Source organism: Nipponia nippon, unplaced genomic scaffold, assembly GCF_047370975.1.
Source record: "Nipponia nippon isolate SJK-2023a ecotype South Korea unplaced genomic scaffold, ASM4737097v1 scaffold_4, whole genome shotgun sequence".
Lineage (NCBI taxonomy): Eukaryota > Metazoa > Chordata > Aves > Pelecaniformes > Threskiornithidae > Nipponia > Nipponia nippon.
In genome coordinates this window covers 35,881,433-35,893,476 of record NW_028262358.1, presented here as the reverse complement: position 1 = coordinate 35,893,476, position 12,044 = coordinate 35,881,433, and the positions used below count along the sequence as shown (strand labels likewise).

General features: G+C 37.0%; 1 protein-coding gene across 2 annotated transcripts in view; it reads left to right on the top strand.

Annotated features, from left to right (window-relative positions):
* Positions 1-12,044, top strand: part of TTC27 (tetratricopeptide repeat domain 27) — a 130,709-nt gene that overhangs the window by 38,800 nt on the left and 79,865 nt on the right. For both annotated transcript variants that reach the window (XM_087777218.1, XM_087777219.1), the window contains one exon: positions 6,096-6,162. In XM_087777218.1, the coding sequence (XP_087633344.1) occupies positions 6,096-6,162 (67 nt within the window). The remainder of the gene's footprint in view (positions 1-6,095; positions 6,163-12,044) is intronic.

The following is a 12,044-nucleotide window of genomic DNA, read 5'->3' as shown; positions in this document are numbered from 1 at the left end:
TGGCAATTAGCTTTTGCTGATTTACTAGAAGATACTTTTTTTTCTGCCACAGAGTAGCTCTTACTCTAAAGTTCTGTTTTATCTGTCTAAAGAATATCTATTTCTCTTCCTTTTCTTTCCTTCTTCTATTTCAACTTCCTAAGACGGGATTCAAGAATGGACAGAAAATACCTTGCAAAGCTGAATGATGTGGTGAAAAGATGCCTGATCATAGATCCTACAGCAACAGATCCTAAATTCTGCTCTGATTTCAGCTCCTGAAATTCTCTGGGGTGAACTGCTTAACCTGTCCTTGAAATCAGAACAAATACAGGGCACAGAAGTAAAATGTTTATAAAGTACTCTGATAAAAGCTAACACAGTCATTAAAAAATGCTTAAAAGCAAGCTACAATTCTACTTAGATTCAGATTTAAATATAGCTTTAAATTTTATTTGATTCAGTATGGAAAAATCATTAAACCAATTTCATTTTTCTCTTATCTTTCAACATTTGTATTGCTGTACTTATGTGTCTTAAAGCATTGTACATGGATGTGGCAGAAATGGAAATTAGAGACCTATTTTAGTACTGCTTTGATCTGGAAGAACTACATCTATATGCTTCAAAAAGCTGTGACAAAATTCTGTCTAGAATAAGGAGAGGATTAATCCTTTCTGTTTGAATCAATTTATCTCTGGGATGTTGAAAAATAAGGTCCAATTTTGTCAAAATTTAACTGTCCCTTGGTTTACCTATGCTTTTCAAAAGCTTTGGTCATGTCACTTAATATTCTGGTTGCCTAGCTGCTGTGATGTTCTTGTTATAATATTTGAAGTTTTCTTGCTGCCTTTTTTCCCTTTTTTTTTTTCCCCATGGATAGAGAAACTTGTTATTTTTCACCTGAAGTCACATTTGTATTAGTGTTTAGTGACTTTAGTTGGCTACCTCAAGCTGACTATAAGTATTTCTGCTAGCAGCTGACATTGGATGAGGGAAGAAGTAACTGAAGCAGAGAAATTCTTTATTACTTTCCTGTTTTCATGAAAGATTTTTTCAAGGAAGGAAAAAAACAGTGATATATATGATAGAACTGTTTCCTAGCAGTGTTGTCTAAAACTTTAAAAAAGCCCACCAATAACATCGTTTCTTTTCTGTGGGAAGATCGGTGAAAATGCATTACTGTAATAGTTAATAAACTTTACTTTTTTTTTTTTTTTTTAAACTGATCTCTTCACCAGAATTCAAAATGGTGCAAGTTAAATCAGGAAGGAGGAATAATAGTTAGCTTTCCTTATTGCCAGAGTCCAACTTCACTGAACATAACAAGAATAAAAGGTGATATCAAGGTCTTTACTTGCTTTTACAAAGCCTTTTCTTATCAATACTAAACCAAAAGCATAGTTGGTATTTCCTTGTGGCCATGCTCATACAGCTTACTCGAGCTGATGGTAGTATGAACCATGAACATCAATGGTATGAAGCATGTGTGGAATCTCCATTGTGGAAGGTCTTTAGGAATAGACTGGATAAACATTTGTTTGTAGAGCAGGAAGAAGAGTTGGAAGATCTCTCAATCTTTCTTCCACTGTAGAAACTGTTGCCTTTCAGCTACTCTGGTCAAGTTCTTCCCTACAATAATGTGTAAATATTGAAGAAAAAAAAAAAAAAAATCTAGTTAGTAATGCCCTGCTGCCACGCACCCACCCACCCAATTTGATTGTTGTTACAGGATAAATTTGGATAAATTACAGGATAATTTGCCTGTGTTGTTACAGGATAAAACTAGTTGGTTGATTAGTCAGGGGATTATTGTTATCAAAGAGGTGAAAAAACACTTTTCATGAAACCTTGAACCTTAAAGAACTGCAGGTATATAATTTCAGTTCAGGTTTGCGCAACCTACTTATGTTTATGTCAGTTCACACAGATGTTTGCACTTGCATGTAAATCAATAGTTTTAAAAAATATGTACATTTATTCTTTTGGCTTATGTTGCTGTGAATAATTATCAACTCTAAATCTGGTATGCTTTTAGATTTTTTTATTATATAGCTTATATAACAATTTTAGATGTTACCATTTTAATAAATTCAGAGAGCGGCTCCCATGTGCCACTTACTTTCTGTGATAGCTGTTTTTAAAAAAGAAAAAAATAATTTAAAAATTTAAAAAATTCATTGCACACACTGATGGTTTTGTTCACTTCAGTGGGGTTTTGCAGTTGTGTGTTGTCATCGTTGCAGAGTAGAATTTTTTTCAAACTCATCCCTTAATTTCCTGAATGTTTCATCTCTACTCACTCCTAGGCTGCTCTAGTTTGATGAATATTGGTGGTTCCTAAAGAATGGCTGTTTTAGAAATGCTGAAGCAGTGCTCTCTGGAGAGAACTTTCCCTTCCTGTGTGTTGGGATATTTTTTTTGTCCATCTGTCTGTCATCCCCCCGCCCCGCCCCATTCCTCCATGTAATGGTGTGGAATGTGGAAGAGACCCGTGCCATGAGGAAGGAGGCTTGGCAGTCTGCTACACAGATAATTCTATTTCTTTTTGTGGGCATGCAAAGATAAAGAGATAAGAGTGCTTGAATGGCATCAATTTTTCTTTTTATCTTGAGTGCTTTGCTGCTTACTCTTAGAATTCTTTTATTGTGTATTAATACTTTATTGTGTCTTTTCTTTAGGGAAAAAACAAAACACATTAGGCACTCTGGCCTTTTTTCACAGCTGGTAGATAAACAAGTGATGGGGGGGTAACTTGAAAGTAAAAAGCAATATGGTATAAAAAAGTTTCAAAATGCATTCTTGCTACACCTTGGTAGAATTTACCAAAAGAAAATCAATGTATTTTACCTTTTCTATCTTGACCGTTTTAGGCTATAAGCACTAGAAGACAGAGGAAGGTTCTCTACTGAAAAAGAGGTTCTTGCTTCATTTGGGATATTCAATCACTTTGCAAAAAGAAAAACAACAAATCTTTCTGTATTCTATGTGAGGTAGTCAGAATAGGATGGCAAGAGAAATCAGTGTTGTGATACTTGATAACGTGCACAATGTAGAGAGAAATTTTTAAGTACAATGTAAAAAAAAAAAGTCAGCTTTCAGTAAGAAACAGACCCTGTTCTTCCTTTTGTTAACAAAACATAAGCCTGAAAAATGTAAACTGTGAGTATTGTTAAATGAAAAATTAATGAAATTGTTGAGGTTGGAAGGGACCTCTAGAGATCATCTAGTCCAACTTCCTTGCTTGAAACCATCAACTGGAGCAGGTTGTTTATGGCCATGTCCAGTTGGACCTTGAATATCTCCAAGGATGGAGACACCACACACAACCTCTCTGGGTAACCCCTTCCTGTGCTTTACCACCCTCACATTAATGAAGGTTTTGCTTACTTTTTTAAGTGGAATTTTCTGGGCACAAACTGAAATCCATTGTTTCTTGTCCTTCATTGGGCACCACTGAGAAAAGTCTGGTTCCGTCTTGTCTACTCCCTGCCATCGGGTATTTTTACACATTGATAAGATCCTCCTGAGCCGCCTTTTCTCCAGGTTAAACCATCTCAGCTCTCTCACCCTCTCCTCGTATGTCAGATGCTCACCTATCTTAACCATCTTTGTGGCCCTTTGCTGGGCTTGCTGTAGTATGTCTACATCTCTCTTGAACTGAGGAGCCCAGAGCTGGTGACAGCACTCCAAGTGTGGTCTCACCAGTGCTGAGTAGAGGGGAAGGATCACCTCCCTTGACCTGCTGGCAGCGCTCTTCCTAATGCGGCCCAGGAGGCTTTGGATGACTTTGCTGTAAGGGCACATTGCTGGCTCATGTTCACCTTGGTTTTCACCAAGACCCCTATTTCCTTTTGTGCCAAGCTCATTACTGGATGGTCTGCCCCCAGCCTGTACTCGTACATGGGGCTGTTCCTCCCCAGGTGCAGAACTTTGTATCATGTCCAATCATCGAGGTCGTTAATGAAGATATTAAACATTATTTGATCCCTGGGATATACCACTAGTCACTGGCCTCCGGCTGGACTTTATGCTGCTCGTCATAATCCTTTGAGACTGGCAGTTCATCTAGTTTTCAGTCCACCACTGTGCATTTATCTAGTCCATATTTCATCAGTTTGTCTATGAGGAAGTTATGGAAGACCATGTCAAGCACCTTTCCAAAGTCAAGATAAAGTCCACCAATCTAGTAATCTCATCATGGAAGGCTGTCTCGTTAATCAGGCATGATTTCTTCTACCTAAATGCATACAGACTATTCTGTCACCTTCTTGTCCTTCGTATCACAGATAGTTTGAGGTTGGAATGGACTGCTGGATATTGTCTTGTCCAACCTCCTGTTCAAGCAAGGTCAGGATTTGGCGTTTCCCTTTGCAGAACTGCATGAGGTTCCTGTCAGCCTGTTTCTCCACCTTGTTGAGATCTCTTTGGATGGCAGCGCAACCTGCTGGTATATCAGCTGCTCCTCCAAGCTTTGTGCCATCAGCAAACCTGCTGAAGGTATGCTCTGCTCCATCACCCAGATTCTAATAACAGTATTGAACAGTATTGGGCTCAGTATTGATCCCTGGGATATACCAGTAGTTACTGACTTCCAACTGGACTTTTTACTGCTGATCACAAGCCTCTGGGCCCACCCGTTCAGCCAGTTTTCAGTCCACCTCACTTTCTGCTCATCAGCTTCTTTATGAGGATCTTATGGGAGACAGTGCTGAAAGCCTTACTGAAGTCCAGGTAGACACTGTCCACTGTTGTCCCTGAATCTACCAAGCCAGTCATTTCATCATAGGAGGTTATCAAGTTGGTCAAGCATGACTTCCCTTGGGTGAATCTGTACCGACCACTGTGTTAGGAAATAGCTTCAAGAAGGATTTACTTCATAGCCTTTCCAAGGATTGAGGTGAGGCTAACCTGGATCATCCTTGCTCTTGCTGAAGATAGGAGTGACATTTGCTTTCTGTCAGTCCTCAGGAACCTCTCTTGATTGCCATGACCTTTCAAAGATAATTGAGATTTCAACAGGCAGCACTATTCTGTACCTTGTCCTTGTGGCTAGTAACAAGGTTTTAATCAAAGTATTGACTGTTATTTCTGCAATGGTAATTGTATCATATGTACAAAGAAGAATTAACAAAATAGCAAGAAAAAAGTTAGACTGGGGCAAAGTCTTGTCTCCAAAGCAAGGTATGTGAAGTAGGGAGCATAATTTCAATCTGTGACCTATCATCACACTTAGTATACTATCTTTTCAATTTTAAGCTATAATATGAAGACTGCTGCAAAGTTTAAGGAATGGTGTGATGAATTTAAGCTTATGTTTATAGCCATTATATAGGTTTGGTGATGATACATACTCTGTGATATGATTTAGGATATATTTTCACTTCATATGTTTTGCTTTCACAGGGAGCTTGAATTATAGCCTTGTTGCTCCTTGTGCCACTTGGAGGTATATCTTGCAGTATATTTGTAAATGTTGGTGGACTGTTGTCTAAGGAGAACATCCACCCATGCAGAGTTGTAAGCCCGATTTCTTTATCATCTCTGTAAACATGTCCAACTGTGAATAAAATAGTGTTAATTCTCAACTCTCTGTATTCTTCTGGTTTTTCCTCTTTGTGTACCACAAGCTAGTGGTAATGCTGGTTAGTGAGAGCTGGGCCCTTGTGGTCATTTTCCTTGAGTGACTAGAAAGAGGGTGTTTGAGATTACCCTTCAGCACTTTTTAAGCGTTAGTGGTTTTTTGCTTTGCAGAATCTGTGTTCAATTAGTCATAGATTTTAAATGAAAACAGACCTCTGTAAAAACAGAGAATGGATTTAAAACTGTTTAGGATTTATGAAGTTGTTATTCCCATAAGCTTAAACGGAGTAAGACATTTCAATTTAGAATGTTCTTGGAAAGGCACTGCTAAAATATCTTGGTCCCCTAAGTGGTTCTGTTGTTCTGTGACTGCTTCTAGGTCTAGGCCTTCTTCTGCACATACCAGACTTCCATTTGTCATTGTAACAGTTTTCTAGAATGTCCCTTAGATTTCTGCAAGTTTGAAAAACATGTTCTGCATAGTGGTATTCTAAAGATTAAATCAGCATTGTTTTTTTTTTTTTTCTTTACAGTATAGACTTCCAAAAGAACAATCCAGTACACAAATTAACTGAAGAGGAACTTCTGGCTTTTACTTCAGTAAGTAACTTATCTGGACTTCTTAGAAAGCATGTTTTCACTTAATATTTAAGTACCAAGCAGTAACCTGTTAAGCACATTAATCATGAAACTTTGTTTTAGTACTCAGTTGTTTCATTAACATTTTCTTATTTCAAGTGATGCTGAAGTTCAGCCCAGTTTTGAGCCATCATCATGCAGGATAATCTTGACAGCTAAAAATTTAATTTCACCTGAAAATATGCACAAAACTTTTTTTATGTGTTTGTTTTAGTTTTTATTAACTGCATGAATTATAATGTAGTATTAAACCAAGTATTTTTACAGCAAACTCCTCCTATGGCAATAGTGTTGAAAGTGCTCTTTTGAACAGCGTTTAGGTGGAGTTCAAAAGGAATTTCAGCTTTATTCTGTCAGATTTATTCAGTGTATGCATCAGATGTTCTACTTAGACATGTTTCTTCCCAGTTCAATGGCTGATTTGCTCCATAACAATTCTGTAACTTCCAAAGAAGCTTTGAAAATTCTAACTCAGTGTTTTTTCAATGTAATTTATTTTACTCAAGACAAAACACACTTTGCATCCTTCCTCAATCTTTTCTGGTTTTGTGTTTTTCAACAATGGGGGGGGGAGGAAAGCCAGTGATTATATTGCCACATATACTTTCCACAATGTTAGAGTTGCCTTCAGTGCAGTAAAGAGGGCTTGCTCTCCTACCCAAGCCTTGTAGTCTGAGACCCTTTTGCTATGGTAGTGCCATCTGAAAAAGTAAATTCTTGTTAAGAGCTTGCAGATAGGGTCTCAGCAAAAATCCTTTTGATATCAATTTAAGCTAGAATTTTATTACTGCCGCTTGTAGTTATGTGAAAGGACAATGGATGGTAATCTAAGGTTAACTATGGTAAATATAATACATGTAAGATCTGTATGAGGGAGCTGAGTGAATCACTGTAAAACAATTTGGTTTATGTAGGTTTTCTGTTTGTTGCTACAATGATCATATTGCACACATAGAAAAGGCCATAGGAATGAAAAAAGCTATTACACTATTGCAGTGTAATTTTTTTGCAAAAATAATGTTAATGCAAATGTATGAAATTTCAAGATGTGCATATAATTTTGTTAAAACAAACCCTGCCATTTTTGCTGTTAAAATAATATATTTTAAATTGAGGGTTTTCTGTGAAAATTCAGAATTTTGCTTCTCTCATTTTATTTCCTGTCAAACTCCCTGGACTCTGTACGCTTCCTGCTTCAGTTTTCCCACCACCCAATATTGTTTGCATAATTCTTGGGTGGAAATGCAGCCATTATATTCCTAAATCTTGAAGTAACTTCTCCATATATTCTATGCTTTTAATATTAAATGGAGTGATAGTGTGATAACAGAACATCTTTCATAAGATTGGCCCTACTCCTGTAATGGTGTACTTTCCAGAATAATGAAACCAGGAGCACGGTTTAGTTGTTTTAACGCTTGAGTTTTCAAACATTTAAACGCTCTTCAGGTTTTACAGCAGAGGAGAAAAAGTCGAGGTAGCACATATATGAGGCAAGAAAGATAATCAGCTTTACTGTCATCTTTGATCTGACATTGCTTGACAGACCGTATTACCTATTATCTGAGATGCAAGAGATCTGTTGGGTGAATTCTTCATAATGATGAGAAAATTAAACTGCATTTTTCTGCCATCTAGTGGCTGATTCCTCAAAAATCACAGGAGAGCTGATGAACTTGCTCCTTAAGTATTTATTGCAGTGACTGTGGGGTGCTTATGTTTTAATTCATTTATTTATTGACCTTTTATAGAGCTTCTAAGTCAGCTACAGCTTGCTTCACCCCTTGTAAGATCAGCCATCACTGTCAGGATAGATCTCTAGAGAAACACAGCTGAAAGATATGTGTAGGCTTCCCTATCACTTTGTGCTCTGAGTAGCAAAAAAGAAGTGTCTATGGTGGTAAACAAACAGGAATGTAGATCTGACTAGTAATGCAGAATTCAGTCGACAGCAGTGACTTAAAGAAGTAGCTGGTAGCCTAAAAAATAGAGGAAATAATACATTTTAATATCAGAATAGCGTTCTTTTAAACTTTTGCTTAATGTTTCCAAGTTAAGTGGATATAGGGACATGATTCAATCTTACCATTAGTTTCTCTTTTGATCTTGACCTGTGCTCCCAAAACACAAACAAGAACAAGTATGATATGTAACGTTACCATCCCAAATCTTTCCTGGAAACCGAAAACAGGAATCGGGCATTAGCTTATATAAGTTCTTTCGAATAAAGGTATCTTTTGCGGAGTTTGCGCCTGAGCCTAAAACTGTGGATAGTCACTGCAGAATTTCATGATAAAATCGCTGAGCTCTTCTGCATCTTAGCTCTGAGTCACCGAGGCAAGCAAATCCATCGCTCTGCTCCCTGGCAGTAGGGATGTTCTGTGTGAATGTTAACGCATCCTTGGTTCTTACGGTGTCTGCTAGCTGAGTAAATAAGCGGTACCGCAAATGTTGCCACTTGTATTTAAGGTATTTACCAAGCTTTGGTACCACCTAGTGAAACAGGCAAATGAGCGCTATATCAATGCTGCTCTAGTAATTTCTTTAGCATCATTTAAACTGCTATGTGTGTGTGTGTGTGTGTGAGCAGGCATCTTCTCAGCCTACATGTGGATTCCTAAATCTGCAGGCTGGTTAGATGGTTGTCATGCATTCATCTGATATCTGCTGAAATTTATGTTTCCTGAAGAAAGGAGGGCATTTCAAGATATCTTAGGAAACTTGAGAAATTGTAAGGTGCGTTTAATAGAACAGTGAGTCGTCAAGAGATCCTCTTGCTTTGGACATTGCAAAACAAAACTATGTGACCTGTAATCTCTCTGGAGCAGAGAGAATTAAGGTCCAGGGAGTATGAGAGGGAAAGGATGATCAAAGTAAACTCAAGTAGATGCTGTGGTCCTGCCTCATACGAGGTGTAGTTTGGCAAACAGGCATTCTAAACTCCTTTATATCTGTAGAAGTTGAAAATTACTAGATCTGTAAGATACATACATATATTTCAAACAACATAGCTTACAGTCCTAAAAATAACACTATTAAGTCACTATTAGTCACTGCTTGGTGACTGCAGTCAAACACAAAAGGATTCCTGCTTGTCAGTTACTGAAGCCGCTTGGGAATAGCTGCCATTGTCCTAAAAGTACTTTTGTAACTAAGAATTACTTCTAGCATTGCTAATTTTTGAAGCAAGGTGTGGGGGTGTATCAAATCCTGTGTACTTGTGATAGCTCCTCTTGGTACAATAATTTGGACTTCAATGCTTGAGGTGTTATAATCAAATCTGTTCACCTATCATCAGCATAATATTTCAACATTTAAGCTGTTAATCTATAGCTTAAATTAGATACGTTTGATTTTCTTTTTTTTTTCTGCTTATAGGTAAACTGTTGATTTGATATCTTTACATGAGAAGTAATGTAGCTCACATGAAGTTAAGAATAAACAAAAAATGAAACATTTGATTTTAAGGGGAATTAAATATTCCTTTTCTCACACATAATGGTTTAGGGAAACAGTTATAATGTTTTTAATTCTATTATGGAGCACTTGGACTCCTAAGAAAGCTAAGATCTTATTTAGAAATCAAATATCACACAAGCTGCTGCAGAGACACAGTTATGCATATGATATTTGGCAAACTTTCTGATATGGCTAACTGAATATTGCATTTAAAAGCCATTTTTAAGAGAGGAAAAGAAGGACAGTAAACCAGTAGTGAAACCAGTGCTTCTCTGTTAGAATTACTGGTTTCTTCGTTATAATAAACTGTTTTCCCCAGCTCTTTCTGTATAGGAAGTAGCAAGTATATGATGTAAGAAACCAAAGAACTAACTCAGTACTGCTTTCACATTGAGGTTTTGTAGCTTAGTTTACTCCCAGCTCCCCAAGTTAGTTTTACGATGCCTAAATATGCTTCCTTATCCCATCTTTAATTTCAATGGATTGTTTTTAATGTAAAAATACAAATGTGAGGTGTGCTGGGTTTTATATTGGGCAGCAGTTTTTCCCTAGAAGTTCACAAGTACATCACTGATCTCTGTGTATTAGTAGCCCAAACACTTTTTTGGAAAAAAAAGTCCTTTTCATAAATGCGCAAAAATAGGGTCTTAAAATCACTTCTATTAAATATCTGCTCTTTGCATTATTTTGAATAGGTAATGCAGTTAAGACAATATACCAAACAGGAGATTAAATGAACAATACTGTTATATAAATGTACGTGATATGTCAGCATATTTTTTAAAAGCATCTTTTAAAAATTACATTTAAAGCTTTATAAAAGATGTCCATCATGTGAACCTAAACTTTAGAACAGGAAACTAAAAAGTATTTTTGAAATGTAAAAGAGGGACATATGAAAGCTCTATGTAAGAACTGGTAAATCTTCTTTTATGTTTTAATTTTAAGATTATGCAGTTCTTGCAGGGAAATAGGGGAAGTATTAAATACTGGATAGTGTTGCATTTTGCTCTTGCAAAAGAGAAAAATGTTTTTTAAAAAAACACTAATATGATTAGACTCTGCAATAGAAGTTCTTACAGCTTTATAGATAACTTATAGTATAGCTTACAGTTTACATACTGGGGAGGCAATTCAGTGTTTCATAGTCTGATATGACACACCGACAGAATATCCAGGATTAAGGAGCTGCAGCTGGTCCTTAACGTTACCCCTTCCATCTGTCCTAGCCCTCGCTTTGTCCTGCAGAAATGGGCTTTGTGGTAAATGTGGTGAGCACTTAGCCCAGTGTGGGAGAATATTACTTTTTTCCCTTATTAGTGTGTTATGATCAAGGGAGTTTGAGTGGTAGCAACAGTATTAACCTACAGGTGACTGAGGAGAAAAAGCAACCAGAAACTGTGGAAGAGAAGCCTCTTGCTTTGTGCTTCCCACATCTTAGCCCCATGTTTGTATCCTTTGGAATCCATAGAAGATGAGAAGGGAAAGAAAAGGGACCATGGAAAATTTAGTTGCATTGGTTTGTTTTACTCCTGAGACTTCTGTCGTTTATGGAGAGTAGGGCAGTTTGTTTCTTAAGTGGTAAAAAAAAGAAAAAGGAGGTTCTGGCAGCTCTTCTGTCTATCGACACTTTCAACAGGTGAGGATATCTTTCTTAAAAAGGAAAAAAAAGTATAATAGCTTTTATTTTGCTTAGAGTACAAAACTTAAAAATTATTCACCATCTTCTAACAAAAATACCTGATCGTTCTGAAATTGTTCCAGTAATGCCATGAAGGATACCAAGGTCTGATCAAGGACTTGGAGAATGTGGAGGGAGTCTGTCAAAATCCAAGGAATACTGTGTATTCCAAAGATGGACCAGATGGGAATGCTTCATGTCTGTTGTTTTTCCACTGTATTGGGCTACTAATTCCATAAGAGACTGTTTTTACTACGGAATTTGAGAACAGTTGCACAGATTTTTTTTTTTTTTTCCAGAAGTGGGCATTTATTGAGCGTAATAGAAACTGATGTTGTACGGTACCTTTGAAAATCACAGCAAAGAATTATAGTGCACATTTTATTGAGTGTGTGTGTGTATATGCATATATGAGTACTTTTTCTGCTTTTCACTGTAGGAAGGGGGTTTTGGGAGGAGGGAGTGGAGGGTGGAAATGGGAATGCTTTGTTTTTCTCATTTTTGTATGGCATTTGTGATATTAATGTGGAACTAGAGAGCAATGAAATCACGGCGTATGATATTTTTAATGTTAAACCTTCCTATCACCTTCCTATCAAAATCTCTATAAAACTAACATGCCAATTTGGTTTCTAAAGAGAAGTTGTTTATATAGCTTAAATAAAAGCAGTGCATTTTTCTCTGCTGAGAAAATGGCTGCAGT